The 18,053-nt window shown below is 42.1% G+C and overlaps 1 protein-coding gene across 7 annotated transcripts in view; it reads left to right on the top strand.

Annotated features, from left to right (window-relative positions):
• RAI14 (retinoic acid induced 14) overlaps positions 1 to 18,053 on the top strand; it is a 179,763-nt gene that overhangs the window by 23,159 nt on the left and 138,551 nt on the right. For 4 of the 7 annotated variants that reach the window (XM_017894507.1, XM_017894501.1, XM_017894508.1 and 1 more), the window contains exon 2: positions 7,394 to 7,473. In XM_017894507.1, the coding sequence (XP_017749996.1) occupies positions 7,438 to 7,473 (36 nt within the window). In that variant the 5' untranslated portion in view covers positions 7,394 to 7,437. Of the gene's footprint in view, positions 1 to 5,027; positions 5,334 to 7,393; positions 7,474 to 18,053 lie in introns of those variants that run through there. The other 3 variants (XM_017894509.1, XM_017894503.1, XM_017894502.1) reach the window with 2 other exon arrangements.

The raw sequence follows: 18,053 nt of genomic DNA, 5'->3' as shown, positions 1-18,053 counted from the left end.
CCAGTTTTCAGTTAAATCCTTTGAAAATTTGCACCTCAGGCTAAAATGACTGTGGCATGTCTGTGTTTCCAACCTAACCGTAGTGCCCATTCATTCATTCATCATTGATTCATTTAAGCAGTGCAAAGTTTCACTAAGTTTTGACTATAAAGAGAGCCTTGCTGAGGCCAGAGGTGAAACCCTGGCCCTGTCTAGGATGGACGCTTACCTTCTTGAGGAGCTCCCTGACTAGAAGGGGAGGAAGGTCTCACATGAAATAACACAGCAGGCATGTTGATTTGTGGGGGGAATCCCTGGCTTGCCCCATAGTTCTAGAATCAGGCTGAGAAAATCTCTGTCCTAAGAATTTGCCTCCAGGGTACTAGCTGATGATCCTTGCTCTCCTCTGACCCTAATGTTGCATTATTGAAAATGGTCAGCTCCTTCAGGTAGGCTTAGCATGTGACTGGGGGGAATGCTGCATGAGGACAGCAGTAATGAGAGGGAAGGGGCAGGTGGGAAGGAAAAAGGAGGGGCATCCTGGTAAGATTTCAGAGGCCAAATGAGCTGGGTTTTTTACAACCTTAGTGCTTTTCTCTTGTACATAGTAAAACCCAATTACCATTTTGCGTTTGTACAAATATCCCAATGACGCTAACCCGTGTCAGAGAACTCACCCTCCTCAGTGCACTTGGGATCCATGAGAGCCTTGCTAAGGTCAGAGGTGAGGTCTAAAGTCTATCCAAGCACTTTATCCTATATCTTTGTTCTGCATGTTCACCTGTAAAACATTTATTGATTATATGCCAATGGCCAGGGCGCTCAAGTACAGTCAAAATGAAAACACTCTATTCCAAAGTAAGTAGGTAGTCTGAGATGTAAATTTTCAAATCAGCTGAAAACTGGTAATGGGGTTCTTGAATCCCTCACTCACATCCAGGGTCTAAAGGAGTCAGACTGCGGGAGTATCTTTCTTTGCAGAGAACTATGCAATGATTCCTACCACCCCTACTGTCTTAGTCTATTTTCTGTTGCTATAACAGAATACCACAGACTGGGTAATTTACGGAGAAAATAAGCATATTGGGTTCATAGTTCTGGAGTTTGGGAAGTCCAAGGACATGGTGCTGGTCTTTAGCAAGGGACATCTGGTGGCAGAAGGTGGATGCGAAAGAGACCACAAAGCAAGACTAGCTCACTTTTATAATAACGGGCTCTGGCAGGTACTAACTCACTCCCATCATAAAGCATGAATCCATTCGGGAGGGTAGAACCCTCATGACCCAATCACTCTTGAAGTCCTCATCCCTTAATACTGTTACATTGGCAATTAAGTTTCCAGCACATGAACTTCTGGAGGACACATTCACACTATAGCTTATGGGACCACTTGGGGAGACTGAACAGGTGTCAGACCCTTACCTGGAAAATCTAAGAAAGGAGTCCCCCATCTTGTGAGAGAGATGGACAAAATGCCCTTTCCTCCTTCACCTGTCCAAATCCCATATTTCCTTTAAGTTCAATTAGAGCCCTGCTCCCATTTAGGAAGACTTCTCTGATATTTTTCTAGCCCTTCAAAATTCTCACTCTTTGAATTTCTACAGTATTTAACACCTACTTATAAGATGATTTTTAAATTATTCTTTATTCGTATTCTCAGTCAGTTTGGAGTCCTCTGGGCCTGCTCATAGTTCCTATCCTGAGTCTTTGTATGTATTTAAAATTCTGTCTTTCTAGAACAGTACAAATCTGCTGTAAAGTAAATCGGACAAGAGGGAACAATACCCGTTGGGCCCTGCTTCCCATTTTTATGTTCTTCCAGAAGCAGCAACATAACTCACAGCACAGCCCTGTCTGAGAGGCAGAGGTTGAAGCAACTTCCGCCCACTGGAAGGGGTTCGGATGGCGTGAGGTGCTGTGTTGTTAAAGATACCTTCACTGGGAAGTTGGTCTGGAGAGACCTTTGACAGAACGTATTTGTTTTGCTGGATTGAGAAAATTGAATGTTTATATGGCTTTGGTTAAAATTCCATTTTTGTTGCAGAGAGGTTATTGTCTAAAGAAATACTCAAGCACTTGAGTGAGAAGAGGTAGATGCGGACAAGGAGAGAAGGAGTGTGTTGAGGCTTGTTCAGCACTTGGTCTGTGGTGTGGATTTTAAGTCTGATGTCCTTTTAACTTGGAAGAAAAAGTCCTGAAGCCTATTTGGGGGCACATGTTAGTGTTCTGGTTTGGCTGAGAATTCTATAGATGTATTGCCATATTTTGTGATGGAATATTATTATTATTTTTTTCGAGAGAGGGTCTCACTCTTTCATCCAGGCTGAAGAGCAGTGGCATGATCATGGCTTACTGTAGCCTTGAACTCCCAGGCTCCAGTGACCCTTTCACCTCATCCTACTGAGTAGCTAGGACTACGTGCCATGTGCCACCACCACCAGCTAATTAATTTTTTTTTTTTTTTTTTTTGTAGAGACAGGGTCTTGCCATGTTGCCCAGGCTGGTCTTGAATGCTTGGTTTCAAGCAGTCCTTCCACCTCAGCCTCCCAAAATGTTGGGATTAGAGACGTGAGCTGCTGTGCCCGCCTGATTGCATTTCTTTTTTCATCAGTCTAGAGGTTTCTAACCTGGAATTTTCTTTCTTTATTTTTTTTTTGAGATGGAGTTTACTCTTGTTGCCCAGGCTGGAGTGCAATGGTGCGATCTTGGCTCACCGCAACCTCTGCCTCCTGGGCCCAAGCGATTCTCCTGCCTCAGCCTCCGTAGTAGCTGGGATTACAGGCATGTGCCACCACGCCCGGCTAATTTTGTATTTTCAGTAGAGACAGGGTTTCACCATGTTAGTCAGCTGGTCTCGAACTTGCAACCTCAAATGATCCACCTGCCTCGGCCTCCCAAAGTGCTGGGATTACAGGCGTGAGCCACCATATCCGAATAACCTGGAATTTTCTTAATCCTAAGGACTGGCGAATGTAATAGAGATTATTAAGCTTTTTAAAAAAATAACAGCTTTGTTGAGATATCATTCATATACCGTTCACTTCACCTCCTGAAAGTGTATGAATGAATGGTTTTTAGTGTGTTCACAGGTTGTGCAACCATTACAGCAATACATCTTAGAACATTTTCATTACACCCAAAAGAAAACCCCATATCCATTGTAAGGGTGTTTTTTTTGTTTTGTTTTGTTTTGTTTTTTTTTTAATACTCAAAGAAGTTTAACTTTTTTGTTAATGATAAAGCTGTATAGGCTAATATCAAGATTTTAAAATGCAGGCTAGGATTGGGAGTTAAATTATGTTTTTAAAGGGAAAATGAATTAATAAATAAACAGCATTGCATCCAGTCTTTCAAATGAGATGGAGACAAGCATGTACATCTCTGCCTTGCTCCATCCTCATCTATCAATGTGTCGTCCATTCTGTGATGATTGGCGGCCAGTGATGATTGCTGGCCAGTGATTGACGATTGGTGGCCAGTGATGGATGCCATATTGCAGGGACTTATTTTGAATTAAATGGGTAACAAACTGCCTAGTATTTCTGCTCAGTGGGTAGGTATGCTTTATTCTGCTTCAAATGGGAGAACTTAGTTCAGAGAGCTTTTCCCATAGATGCATGATCCTGTCTGGTACATACTCCAGTTAGGCTGCTGTGCAGCTAATTCAGCTTTGCTGCATTTCTTTTGAAGTAAGCATCTTGATTTAATGACTTTTCCAAGGACTGCCTTTAGTGTGGCCTTGCCAAACTGATAGATGTCACTTTACTCAACATAGGTTGTAGCCCAGCCAGGGCTTTGGAAGTTTGGGATTGAAAATGGGACTGTAAGATCCCAGTTGGCCCAAGGAAGGCGAGTCCGTTTACTCATTATTCATCTTGAGGAAGAGGAGATGCTGAGACAGCTGGCACCTGGCGTTATTCCAGGGGCCACATTACTTCCCGCCAGCCATGGCTTCCAGGTGTGAGATCCTTTCATGAATACCAGGAAAGCAGTGATCTATTAATAACTTTACCCCAGCTACAGTTCATGCCTCTAGAGTTACCATTGTGTGTAGATTTCCAGAACTTCTTTTCCTTTGACACTTATCTCTATCACTGTGGAGTTAGGCCCGTGGGCCACCCAGCTGTCACACACCCAAATCCAGGGACTCCAGGAAGACACTCAATTTGGCGGTTAATACCTTCCCTTGGGAACTTTTGGAATTATTGCTTTATTTATTTAATCCTCTTCAAATAAGAGTTTGTATACTTTTCACTGCACGCTTAAAACAAAGCAAAAGAAAAGCCAAAGACAAATACACAGAAAAACGAACACAACACCCACGAAACCCCCATGACCTCAAACAAAAATCTTACCCGCTGTTGCCTAAGACTTTGTGCTCTCTGAATGTGTGAATGAAGGAATGCTTTGAGTGGCTCTGCTGTGGGGAACTGCACGATTTTGGGTTATCCAATACATGGCCTCTCTTTTCTCCCTTTTCTGCTGGACTGATTTATCCTGTTTCCTTGGTTATTATACTTCCACAAGAAGGGGGAAGGAATTCAATTCGAAGGATGATTTCCACTTTCTAGCAACAGTTGGTGTAGAAACCCTGGGCTAGCCAGCGACAGTTTGGGAATATCTGATTATCATTATTTCTACTTTGATTCATCAAAAGATGATTCTGTTTTTAATTTGAAAAAAAAAAACCCAACTTTGGTTTATGAACCAGCCCAACTCTGACAAGTGTGTTCCTGTTCCACTTATATCAGTTCTAGTTTCTCTAACTTCAGTGTGCAAAAGATTCAACCAAGGAAGTTCCTGGGCTCTACCCCTTGAGATTCAATTTTCACAGGACAGGGGCTGAAAGGTTCCATTTAGTCCCCAGGTCCTTCTGATATGGATTAACTAGGGGCTGACTTTGAGAAACACTGCCCTGGAATTTGCACTTGCTATTCAGGTACTAGCCCAGCCTTCTCTGTGATTAAATGCTTGGCAGTTAACAATGTATAATTATGGTGTGTGTCGTTTCCAAGGCAACATGCATCTGTCACTCCTGCTGAGGCTGGGAAGATTGAAAGGGGCCGTGGAGAGGCTGCAGTTACAGTGAGGCCTCCAGATTCATGCCATCAAAGTGCTTCATGATGACTGGGTTTTCACACCATTTATCCAAGGGGCCTAATCAATGACAGCAGCAAGAATGAAAGTAGACACATTGGAAGCCAGAGAGTCACTGGGTGACTTCTGGAGGTAGCAACAAGCGCATGAAGAAGGATGAGAACTACATTCAGTGGCTTGCACTCCCCAACCATCCTCTCAAGTCAGTTTTGTTCAGAATAATAAGGATTTGGGGGAATGTGAGCTGACCTGGCAAGGTACAGTGGTTAACTGTGGTAAACGTGTGCCTGCTATTCCTCAGTTCTCCTCTGGGATGGTGCTGTTAAAGGTCACCTGTTCTCACTTGCAGTGGGCTTCACGTGACATTTATTGGGCATTTACTGTGTGATGGAAACTTTCATATAGATTATCTTGCCTTTTTTGACCTAAGTGTATTTTCATTTTTTTATCTACATGCAAAGGTTACACATTTTGTACATTTCCAAATGTAATGAAAAAGGTAGAGTCTGTACATGTTTGCTGGGCACAGTGGCTCATGACTGTAATCCCAGCTCTCAGGGAGGGAGAGGCTGGAGGATAGCTTGAGCCCAGGAGTTCGTGACCTGCCTGGGCAATATAGTGAGACCCCATTCTCCACAAAAAATGAAAAAAAAAAAAAAAGATAAGGTCTATACATGTTTTAACACAGGATTTGGCTTTTTGGTTTTAGTTGTAAAACTGTATAGGGCAGTGCTGGATGGAACTGGAGGCTGTTATTCCAAGTGAAGGAACTCTGGAATGGAAAACCAAATACCGTATGTTCTCACTTGTAAGTGGGAGCTAAGCTATAAGGATGCAAAAACATACAGAGTGATATAATGGACTGTCAGGACTAGGGGTAGGGGAGGTTGGGAGACAGGTGAGGGATAAAAGACAACATATTGGTTGCATTAAAATCTCAGAATTCATTGCTAAGAAATTTGTGTATCAAAAAACTACCTATACCCCCAAACTATTGAAATTAAAAAAAAAAAAAAAAAAAAAAAAAAAAACTATATAGGGCAGTGAAAACATTCAGCCACTAGTCAGGCCTTAGGGTCTGGTTCTGAATCTCATCATGAATAGACTTTGTGGCTCAGTCAAGTTTCAAAACTTGTCTGAGGCTCTGTTTCTACTTCTGCGAATGAGGCACTTAGACTAGACAAGCAATCTTGACTTTTGAAGGGTGGCAACTACCTTGTAGAATCCAGTGAAAACTCGGAACATTCTTCCCTGAAAAAAGTAAATGTATGCTTGCTAAAAGATAATTACATTCGATTTCCAGGGGACCACAGACCCATGTTAAATGAAGTGATTGCTTAAGATTCAGCTGCAACTCAGAATTACTGAGTCCCACAGGACCCTGAGAGTCTTGCATTGTTTAGAGAGGCCCCCTGAGGAATGAGCTATTTGATGAGGGAGGTTTTGTTGTTCCTGGCATTTTTTACTAACTGCCCTGTGCATTCTGGGGAGGGGAGACGGGAACAAACACTGAGAAAAATAAATAGGGAATGAGTGGCATCTGGAATATGAACTGTTTTCCTCATCACTGTCACAAGGAGGTGGATGGCATGATTGCAGCACAGAAGATATGTCGAGGAATTACTTGAACATAGAGATACAGCATTTTGTATAGTGACAGTTAAGCAGTAACTTAGACTTGCTCTACTTTTAATGTTTTAGAACTCACTGATACAGAAATCTAAGAAGGTCCAGTTCATAGAAGCAGAGAATAGAATAGTAGTTACCAGGAGCAGGGGTAGGGGTGTGGGAGTGGGGCGGTGGGGGAGGTGGATGGGGAGATGTTGGTCAAAGGATGCAGCGTTTCAGTTAGGAGGAATAGATGAAGAGATCTATTGTACAACATGGTAACTATAGTTAGTGTATTGTACACTTGAAAAATTCCTGAGAGTAGATTTGGAGTGTTCTCATCACAGTGAAATAATAAGTATGTGAGGCAATGCATATGTTAATTAGCTCAACTTAGCCATTCTACAATATATGCGTATTTCAAAAGTCATGTTGTACACCATAAAAGTATATACAATTTTTATTTGTCAGTTAAAATAAATGTTAATAAGTAGGAAAAAATGGAAGTTTTGGTTAATATGAAAATGTCAGAAGCTTCTAGGGAGTATATTATAAATGGAAATATGTTATTTACCACTCCTCAGCTGTTAACTGACCACCTTCCCAACCCAGCCCTGCTCTGTCTCCTTCCCATGACCCAAAGTTGTAATCCAATCAAGACAGAATACCTTATTTGGAAACCTACATATGTCCTTTCTTTCTCGCTTAGGTGTTGAAAATCTCTAGAGCTTTGGAAGGCTGAATGGACTAAACATGAAGAGCTTGAAAGCGAAGTTCAGGAAGAGTGACGTGAGTATGCGGTGACTCAGAGTCTGGCTGTTCCTTCTTCTCCACGGAGCTGCAGAAACGCTCCTCCCACCTTGATAAGGCACTACTGAGTTAATAAACTACAGACACTCAAGTGCTCTTGGCCTCAGCTCAGGGTAGCTTCTGTAGATGGCATGCTCTAGGTTCCTTGCTGTTTGTGTGCGTAGCTTTCAAAATGTTTTTTTTTTTTCTTTAATTTTGGGGATCTGTGCCTTGTAGAGAAAGGAACCGTCACTTTAAACATCTTCAAAGGAAGAATCAGTAAAAATCTCAACATTTCTAAGGTTGCCAGAAATCCTGATTCAGAATGTTGTTTTTAGAAGAAGCTAGTCTCTCTCATGAGGGTGGTTCAGGAATGACAATTTAGCATGGTTCATCTTTGGCTTTAGGAAACGTGTTCAACTCTGTTAAGGCTTTTGTGGTAAAATGGTACCTATTGCTACCCGTACCTTTCCTCCCCCTGAATTCCAGGGGCTCTTCCTCATTTGTTATCTATCACAAAAGACTCTGGATTGGAGGAACCAGTTATGATGTAAGAGTTATGAAACAAAGTCTCCCTCAGGAGAAAAGGGAGAAAAACGTAGTAGAGGGGTTGTACCTGGTAATATTTTTTTAAAAGGTCACCCCATAACCCCTTCTATGATCCCAGTCTTGTACTAGCTGCATTCCAGAAACTTTGAGCAGAGTTGTGGAATGGGAGAAATTAATGGAAGGGAATTAGATGGAAGCCAAGGTATGTCACTCTCAAAATGGGCTTGTGCAGCTATCATTTCAGACGAGGTAATTACAGATGAACCTAGATTTTATTGCTTTGCCATGAATTATATTTTGACAGCTTGGCACAGCTGTATTTTTGCAATAAATGGAGACTGTGTCTTTTATGGCTAATATGTAACTTGCATACCTACTTCTGGCTGAAGCTTATCTCCTGAGGCTGCATCATGACATGTAACTTACTCCCCTGATAAAACCCAGGCTAGATGAGATGCTTATGGGATGATGGTAAAATACCGACCCACTTAAAGAAGGAACTGGGAAGCGTTATGAAAAAAGTTGGTCTCACCTTCTTATCCTTTAGGTAAATTAAATAAAACTCACAGTGCAAAGAGACTTTGACAAAGACATGAAACTAGCTGTTGGCCAGAGTGAAAGTCCTGGTCATCCGACTTCTAAGAAACCTCCTTCAACCTCATCGTCTGCTGGCTGTATGTTATGCAGCCTACGTATCTCCCGTGGCTTTCGGCTAAGGAGAAAAAGGCAATTAAATGGAAAATGTTGCGCAATTCAGCAGATAGGGGTTTCTAAATTATGTGACCAGGTTAACAAATGCCCTTTTCTATTCCAAGGTAATCTAGGTAGCTTTCATTTATATAAGTTAAGATTATTTTTAGCAAAATTTCATCAGTCTAGACTTCCATATATATGAACAGGGGCCCAGAGGAATGATAGGCACATAAACTTTTGGTTTAAAAATCAAAACTGGTGGCAGTAGGGAGGGTGTTGCTGGAATCTAGTTAGAAAAACTGAAATATTTCCATGATTTAAAAAAATCCACTGTAATAACACTAGTAAAAGCTTCTGGGATTTGGCAGCAGAAAAGGCTATGATTTTGGCAGTTAGTGCTAAGAGAAGAAATGTTGAGAAGCAGACCTTGGGGAGGAGAGCCCGGGGAGGAGGAAATTGGTATAATGGAGTCCAACAATTTCAAATGGCTCTCCACATCCAAATTGTTTCCCCAAGCCACAGAACTGTACAGCTAAATGGAGGGAATGAAAAAAGACAACAATAAAAACATTTCAAAGCCCTGTTTGTTAATCAACCGTATGATAATAATGCTAATAATAATTAACCATTAGGAAGTATTAACCAAATGTCGGGAGCTATGCTAAGCTTTTCACATGAAATTCATTTACTCTTGCCACAAATCTTATGTGGTGGGTATAACTATTAAGCTCATTTTACAGATGAAGAAACTGAGGCCTTAGGGACATGCAGTCATTTGTTTGGGTTCTTAGAACTTTATAAGTTCTAGAACCAGTTTTTGCACTAAGGCAGCTTGATTCGAGAGCCCATGTTTCCTGAAAGAGGAATTTTGGGTGGAAAGTATATTTTAAGAAACTAGGCAATCTGCTGGCACGGTGGCTCACTCCTGTAATCCCAGCACTTTGGGAGCCTGAGGCAGGAGGATCTTGAGTCCAGGAGTTCAAGAGCAGCCTGGGCAAACATGGTAAAACTCCATCTCCACAAAACAATTAAAAAATTAGCCACCTATGGTGGGCCACACCTATGGTTCCAGCTACTTGGGAGGCTGAGGTGGGAGGACTGCTTGAGCCCAAGAGGTCAAGGCTACAGTGAATTGTGTTCACACCACTGCACTCCAGTCTGGGTAACAGAGCAAGGCCCTATCTCAAAAAACAAAAGACAGAGCAATCTAGGGAGTAGCTTTAAAAGTGACTTTAGACTTGGACCTAGGTTTGTGGCCCTGGACAAGTCTCTTACTCTTCTGAACCTCAGATTCCTCACCGAAAAAGTGGAGGAAATAGTATTAGCCCTGTAAGGTTGGGGTGACAGTTAAATGCATTAAATGAATGTTGGCCGGGTGCGGTGATTCACACCTGTGATCCCAGCACTTTGGGAGACTGGGGCAGGAGGATCACCTGAGGCTGGGAGTTTGAGACCACCCTGACCAACATGGAGAAACCTGTCTCTACTAAAAATACAAAATTAGCTGGGCATGGTGGCGCATGCCTGTAATCCCAGCTACTCGGGAGGCTGAGGCAGGAGAATCACTTGAACCCAGAAGGCGGAGGTTGCAGTGAGCCAGAGATCATGCCATTGCACTCCAGCCTGGGCAACAAGAGTGAAACTATGTCTAAAAAAAAAAAAAAAAAAAAAAAGAATGTCAAAAATCTTAGGGCCTGGTTCTCAGGAGATACTTAGTAAATATTTATTTCTTCCTTGTAATTAGCAACCCGCAATAAAAAGTAGGATTCAAAAGTTTACATGGTCTGGAGGGTAGAATAATCTGGTAACAATTGCTGATCACCTGAGGTCAGGAGTTCGAGACCAGGCAAACTGAGAGCTGGGAGGGAGTGGAGAAGAGAGGCTTGTTTTCCAATGTATGCCTTTGATTTGGAAGTTTTTGATATGTGTTTTTGATATATCATGCATATATATGTATTGTTAAGCAAAAACACGTTTACAAACATTTATATTCAGTTGAATGAACCAAATTATAATTTTTTTTTAACCTGAAATGAGTGGTCTGTCTCAAAATATTGTAAACCATTGGGCATCACATTTTCCTGCTTGTCTGTGTGAAGGAAAAGGAGGAAGAAAGGATTCTTTGTATTTCTGCCGGGTAGGAAGAGGAGAATAGCAGATCAGGTTCTCGCGCTTGCATAAAGAAGACAGGTGACCCACTGGTGTGATCGCATTTCAGCGAGCCTGTGTCTGGGAGGTCTGTGGCCAGATCAGTTTGTGGCCACTGTGAGCAAAATCCAGGAGTAAACATAGGATGAAAGTGGCCCAAGGGGGCCTCCTATGGATGGCCTTCAGGTCACTCTGTGACCCCAGGGCCATCACGTGGGTAAAGATTGAATGGGAGTGTCCTTTCCGGAAGACTTGACAATTGGCACTGTGTCAAAGACACATGTGAGTTTGGTGGGGCATGAGCCTGACTCTGAGGGCTGTGGTTAAACAGTGTCATTGTCCAGTGGTTTTGATTCTTAAATCTATTTGGGACCCTGCAGATAACCCACAGAGGCTAAACAGCATGACGAAATTTCTATGATGGATAACCTTTTTTACTTCACATTTATAACTTTATTTTGGGAGTTCTTAAACTTGAGTTGTTAGATAGGAGATAGGATACAGGAGAAATGCAAATATGGTTGTTGTCTTTAAAAAGCTGATAAACCTCGGTGGGAAGAGGAAACAAAACATGTAGGAAACAATTAGAGCAAAATACAAGCAGTATAGACTATAGATACTCAAGTTACCTTTAAGATGATATAACTAACTAGTTGTTAAGTTGTAGGGCCTGGTGATAAATGCTGCAAATTTTCAGAGGGCTGAATCATTGAGAATGGGAGAATTTGGGGAGCTTTATGGAGGTGGAGCTTCATGCAGGCCTTGCTGGTAGGAGTCGGATCCAAATTCATTCATTCTTGCATCTCATCGGTTAAATTTATCCAGTTGTCTCACCACCATTTGTTGAGGAGACTATTCATTCCCTCATTGAATGATCTGATCACTCTTGTCAAAGACCAGTTGCCTATAGATATGTAGGCTTACTTCTGGACTCCCATTGGAAGCATGGTTGGAAAGAGGGGGAAAGGTCAGAAGGTCAATCAGGGGAGGCAGCTTGCAGCACAGTGGGTTAACTCAGTCTCAAAAATGGCCCTTGACATACAAAATAGTAATATTAATAGTTCAGGAGCCCAGGAGAGTGCCCATGGCATGACCCTGAGTATTTAAAGAAGAATACTGTAAAGTTTTCATCCTAGTTTTAAAAATGGATAGACTGACTTTTAGCTTATTAAGCAAGCACAGAGTTCTCAATGATCATTATTTGTATCTTTTATGACCGTAGCTTGAAAAAATAGCTTCTTTACCTCTTTAAATATTTGCAGCAGCTAGTATGTGGTTCCACAGGGAAAATGAGCTGTCATCATGAAAATGAGGCCAAAAGGTTGGGATTTCCCTTTGCTAATAAAATGCTCAGGCTTCTGGAATTTCTTTGTAGATGCCAATTTTTAGTGACTTGAGTGAAATGGATGGAGGTTGAGGGATGGGAAATGGGGTTGAAAGATCTTTGTAACAAATCTTGAGAAATGTCACTCAAACGTGATCGAGGCCTTCACCGTTTACTTTGAGGGTGTGTGCTTAATTTGATGAAAGATTTATTCCCAATTTTATATTTCATTGTAATAGGGAAGCAGCAGACATTCCATTAAAAAAATCAAAACAGCCAGTTTAAAGTGAGTTTAAAGTGACAGGCTCTAAGAGAGATTAAATTGATGGTATACCTTTATATAGCAGCTACTAACTATTATAGCTTTCAGCCAAAGAAATGCATACACCCCATGAATCTTGAAGAACCAGGCATATCCTGCTCAGACAGAGGTTTGAGTTTGTTGCCTATTAAGATAACAGTTCACGGCAGGGCATGGTGGCGCACACCTGTAATCCTAGCACTTTGGGAGGCCAAGGCGGGTGGATCACCTGAGGTCAGGAGTTCGAGACCAGCCTGGCCAACATGGCGAAACCCCGTCTCTACTAAAAATACAAAAATTAGCTAGGCATGGTGGTGCATGCTTGTAATCCCAGCTACTCGGGAGGCAGAGGCAGGAGAATCGCTTGAACCTGGGGGGCAGAGGGCAGAGGTTGGGAGGCAGTGAGCTGAGATCACGCCCCTTCACTTCAGCCTGGGTGACAGAGTGAAACTCCATCTGTAAAAAAAAAAAAAAGATAACAGCGATAACAGCTTTCATGAGGGTCGACAACCAACATCTCTGCCAAGGTATTTCTTTCAAGAGTTGTTAGTCATTTATAGTAAGTTTTTACAAATGCTGGGGCCTCCTTCCCTCACCACACACACACGCACATACACACAATGGGAGTATTTAAAATCCAAGTCTCTCTGTAGACATAGGAACCTTGGCCAAATCGATTTCAAGCTAAGCCTTTTTTTTTTAAACAGACATAATTTTAAAAAAATCAGTGATGACCCCACTGGGTGGAGATAGGAGACTTTACTAAAGTTCTAGAGAGAAATTTGGGCAAATTTGTGCCATGCCACATATTTTCTAGGTCTTTTCAGCCTGTTTTAAATGGAGAACCTGCTCACTGCCTGATTTTGCCTGGTATTAGTTTGCTAGGACTGCTGTAACAAAGCGTACCACAAACCAGGTGGCTGAAACTAAAGAAATGTATTGTCTCAGAGTTCGGGAGGCTAGAAGCCCAAGATCCAGGTACTGGCAGAGTTGGTTCCTTGTGAGGGCTGCGAGGGCGAATCTGTTCCATGCTCTGACCTAGATTTGGTGGTTGGCTGGCAGTTTTTGGCTCACAGAAGCCTTGCCCTGATCTCTGCTTTCGTCTTCATGTGGCATTCTCCCTCTGTGCATGTGTCTGTGCCCAGATTCCTCTTTTTCATAAAGATGCCACTCATACTGGATTAGGGCTCACTATAATGACCTCATTTTAGCTTGATTACCTCTGTGAAAACCCTGTCTCCAAATAAGGTTACCTTCTGAGGTTAGGGAGAGCTTTAGGACTCCAAGATATGAATTTTTGGGAGGATACAAGTCAACCCATAACATAACTCCATACCCTTCCACCCTAGAACAGTTACTCCGAAGCCCTGGCATTTCCCCACTGAGCTGGCACGGTCATAGACCTTGGCTCCACTGTTCATCCTTGGGACTATTTTCAGCATCTAAGAGAGTGAGGCTGGAGCATCAGAGTTTTTCAGTGGGTGCCACTGCATAATATTAATAGCAAGAGTGAACACGTATGGATGGCCAACCTCCTATTACAGGAATAAGGAGCTCTCATGGATTGAATGCTCACCAGGTGCCAGGCACGGTCCCAAGCCCCTTTGCATGCTCTTTGTCATTTAATGCTTACAAAACTCTATCCAGTAAAGGCCATTGATACAATGCAGTTGATAGAGGAAGAAGTGAATGCTGAGGGCAGGTAAGTAACTTGGCCAAAGTCAAACATTTGGTAAATAACAGACAGATGGTAACTCTCCTGGTTTTTCTTGATGGGAGAGCATTGTGTGCTGTCACCCATGGCACATGCTTGCTAACAAGTTCCTGGTTCCTAAATTGTGAAGCTTCAAACTGCATAAAATAGATGTTACACTGTTGCTCTAAGCTTAAATAAGACCTCTACGGTGATTTTACGTCACCACAAGTTCATCCACAGTGGCAAAGCTCACCAATGTCAGCATTATTCCTCCTGTGACAGGGAAAGATGCTTTGTTTCCTGAGAGCCAAATGCATTTCAATTCTGAAGGGAGGAAGAGCAGATGCTGCTTCTGCTCTTCCAGTGATGCCAATAAAACATCTCTCTACATGGAGCTCCACTGTGGGCTAAATGGGTCATAGCTTTATTCTATTTACCCCAGACCGTAATTCTCAGTTAAACATAATACTTTTCCAACTGGAAACCAATATGAAACCCAGGGCTTGGCCCCTAAACTTGGGGAAATATCCTAGTCTACACAAGTAATGAGTCATTTAGACCATTATGTCTTACGTCTTTATTCTGTATTAATTACCTGATCATTTTGAGTGAAGGCTGTTGTTGACCTACATGTTTTTTGTTTGACAAATTCTTTCATGAACTTCTCCTTGGGAGTGAAACAGAAATTGCTTCTGAATCATCCTGTGGATATTTTCAGTTGAGTTTCTACCTAAAGATCTTTGCTGTGTGGATGTAGTTATTTTCAACTATATGGCAATACAGGGGCCAGCGTTGGCCAAAGGTTCAGTATGTCTATAAAGATGACGTTAGTGACTAGACTTGGCTTTCTTTTTGCTTGAGTCCCTCCCTTTTAAAACAGGAAAGTCACTGTGTTCTGGTCAACTTGATTATTCAACGATTAGAGTAGTTGTTATTGTATTCATGAAAATGCTTTCACTTTTTGGGAAGCACTGCCTGAAAGGATTCATTTTTATTTTCTTGGGAGGCCGAATGATCTGATGGTCTCTAGCTGGTTCCTGCCTCCTGGGCTGCCCAGTGGGCTGGTTAGCTGGAAAGTGTAGAGGTTTATAATGTAAGAATAGAACAAGGAAAAGTTTAAGGAATCACATATTCTCCTTGGATATGTTTGTTCTAAGATGTATTTCCCAATGCTGAGAATGTTTCTGTAGCAACTTTTCAGATTTAGGCTATGGTTTTGGAAGGGTTTTTGATGAGATTCAGTGTGAACTCATGAGTCTTTTCATTTTGTGTCTGTGTGTGTGTGTGTGTGTGTGTGTCAGAGTCTTGCTCTGTCACCCAGGCTGGAGTGTGGTGGTGCGATCTCAGCTCACTACAGCCTCTGCCTCCCGGGTTCAGGTGATTCTCCTGCCTCAGCCTCCTGAGTAGCTGTGATCACAGGCGTGTGCCACCATACCCGGCTGATTTTTTTGTATTTTTAGTAGAGATGGGTTTTCGCCGTGCTGCCCAGGCCGGTCTCGAACTCCTGACCTCAGGTGATTCGCCTGCCTTGGCCTCCCAAATTGCTGGAATTACAGGTGTAAGCCACCATGCCTGGCCTGTTCATTCTTTGAAGGGTTGCTTCATAACTGAGAAGCTGCAGGGTCCTTCTGTGAGGTCCCAATGGGTATACTAATTAGGTACATGATAAGCTGTAATAACAAAATACCCCATACAGTAGCTCTAACAAGGTAGAAGTTGTTTTCTTCTGAAGTAAATGTTTAAAAATAGTCTAAGAGCCAGTGGGGCAGCTCTGCTCCATAGATTAACCCAGGAACCCAAGCCCTTTTCCCGTGTCCTCTGTTACCCTCTAGAGCTGCTCTGTGCAGTGTGCTAGCCACTGGCCACATGTGGCTCTTGAGCATTTGAAATATGCTAATCCAAACTGAGATGTATACTGTAGGTGTAAAATACACGCTAAATTTCAAAGACACTGTACCAAAGAAAGAATGTAAAATATCTTAATAATTTTTTATAGTTATACACTGATGTGCTACTATTTAGGACATAATTGGATTAAATGAATAGAGTAAAATTTATTTCACCTGTTTCTATTTACTTTTTTAATGTGGCTACTAGAAACATTAAAATAACGTAAGTCTTTGTACAGTGCTCCCCAGAGAACCAGAAAGAAGGAAAGTAAAGCAGAAACACTTTCCTTTTTTTTTTTTTTTTCCTGTGACAATGTCTTTCTTAGTGTCTTCCTTTGCGGTCCAGTCTGGAGTACAGTGGTGTCATTATAGCTCACTATAGCCTCAAACTCCTGGGCTCAAGAAATCTTCTTGCCCTGGCCTCCCAAATAGGACTACAGGCACATAATGCCATGCCTGGTTAATTTTCTTATTTTTTTTGTGTAGAGGCAGTGTCTCTCTATGTTTCCCAGACTGGTTTTGAACTCCTGACCTCAAGCAATACTCCTGCCTTGGCATCCCAAAGTCCTAGGATTATGAGAGTGAGCCACCACACACATCTAGCATTTTACTTTTTAAAGAATGTGAAACTGAAGGTACACAAATCATTGCCCTCACAGGGAACTGGTTAGAGCTTGCCCCAACCTAGCTGCAAGGGAGGCAGGAAAACATATTCTCTTGCTGGCAGCCTTGAAACCAGTTAAGCCTGAAGGGAAAGGAGAGAATGGATACCAGGGATGATTAATTCAGCCACAGGCAGTTTCCACAGAGGGTCTTGTTTGAGACTTGGATGATAAAGGTGTGCCAAAGTGTTCTTAAACCTTAGTGACTTTTACAGTTTTGTCTCCTTTCATGCCAGAAGTAACTATTCATGACTGCTTGCCCAGGACCCATTGTCCTATTGGTAGAAGTCTGTTGCAGCATGCTGCTGTAGGTGAAGTTAAATGCTTTTCCATGTTAGAAATGGAAACTGCTGGCTGGGTGTGGTGGCTCACGCCCACAATCCCAGCACTTTGGGAGGCCGAGGTAGGTGGATCACCTGAGGTCAGGAGTTAGAGACCAGCTTGGCCAACATGGTGAAACCCCATCTCTACTAAAAATACAAAAATTAGCCAGGCATGGTGGGATGCACCTGTAGTCCTAGCTAATCAGGAAGCTGAGGCAGGAGAATCGTTTGAACCTGTGAGGCAGAGGTTGCAGTGAGCTGAGATTGTGCCACTGCACTCCAGCCTGGCCGACAGAGTAAGACTCCATCTTAAAAATAAATAAATAAATAAAAATAAAAGAAATGGAAACTGCTCTTGAGTGTTACCAGCTGGTGACATTAGGTAACTAGTTAGACTTTTCCTTTTATGTCCTGTAATATATTGGTGACCTGATGTGATAAGGTGTGGGATGAACAAGGGTTTGTTTTTAAGTACACCATTTTACCATCATAATCTTGAGGTTCCTTTCCCAGATAGGAACTATCATGACCTGATCTCACACCTTCATTGAAAACTTTGGGAATGGTGTAAGCCTGTAAGTTTATGTTATAAGCTTAGCTTTAAGTTACTCTTTAAGTCAGTGTATTCAGTCAATATGTAACTTATAAAATTGTGAAATTTGAGGATTCTTAATTATATTGATTAGTTTAATCTGAACCTACATGACAGCTGACTCTCAAATTTTAGGCCTAGAATTCTGAGCAAAACTTTAGAACAAATGTAAAAGAATATTAAAAATGGTAGAATATCCACTTCCACTTCCTAGATATGTAACTTTATTAATATAACCTGTGATCTTATTCACATTTTTGGTTGCCATGTTGCCCTTTTGGTTAATATTGGGTTTATTGCTGATTCTTTTCTCCCAGTGTTGCTTGTAAAGCCTCCCCTCCCCTCTCCCCTACCCCTCCCCTCCCCTCCCCTCTCTCCTCTCCTGTCCCCTCTCCCCTTCCCT

The sequence above is a fragment of the Rhinopithecus bieti genome, unplaced genomic scaffold (genome assembly GCF_001698545.2).
Source record: "Rhinopithecus bieti isolate Rb0 unplaced genomic scaffold, ASM169854v2 scaffold_25530, whole genome shotgun sequence".
Taxonomy (NCBI): domain Eukaryota; kingdom Metazoa; phylum Chordata; class Mammalia; order Primates; family Cercopithecidae; genus Rhinopithecus; species Rhinopithecus bieti.
The sequence above is the reverse complement of the archived record's forward strand: the minus strand, read 5'-3'. Positions and strand labels throughout refer to the sequence as shown.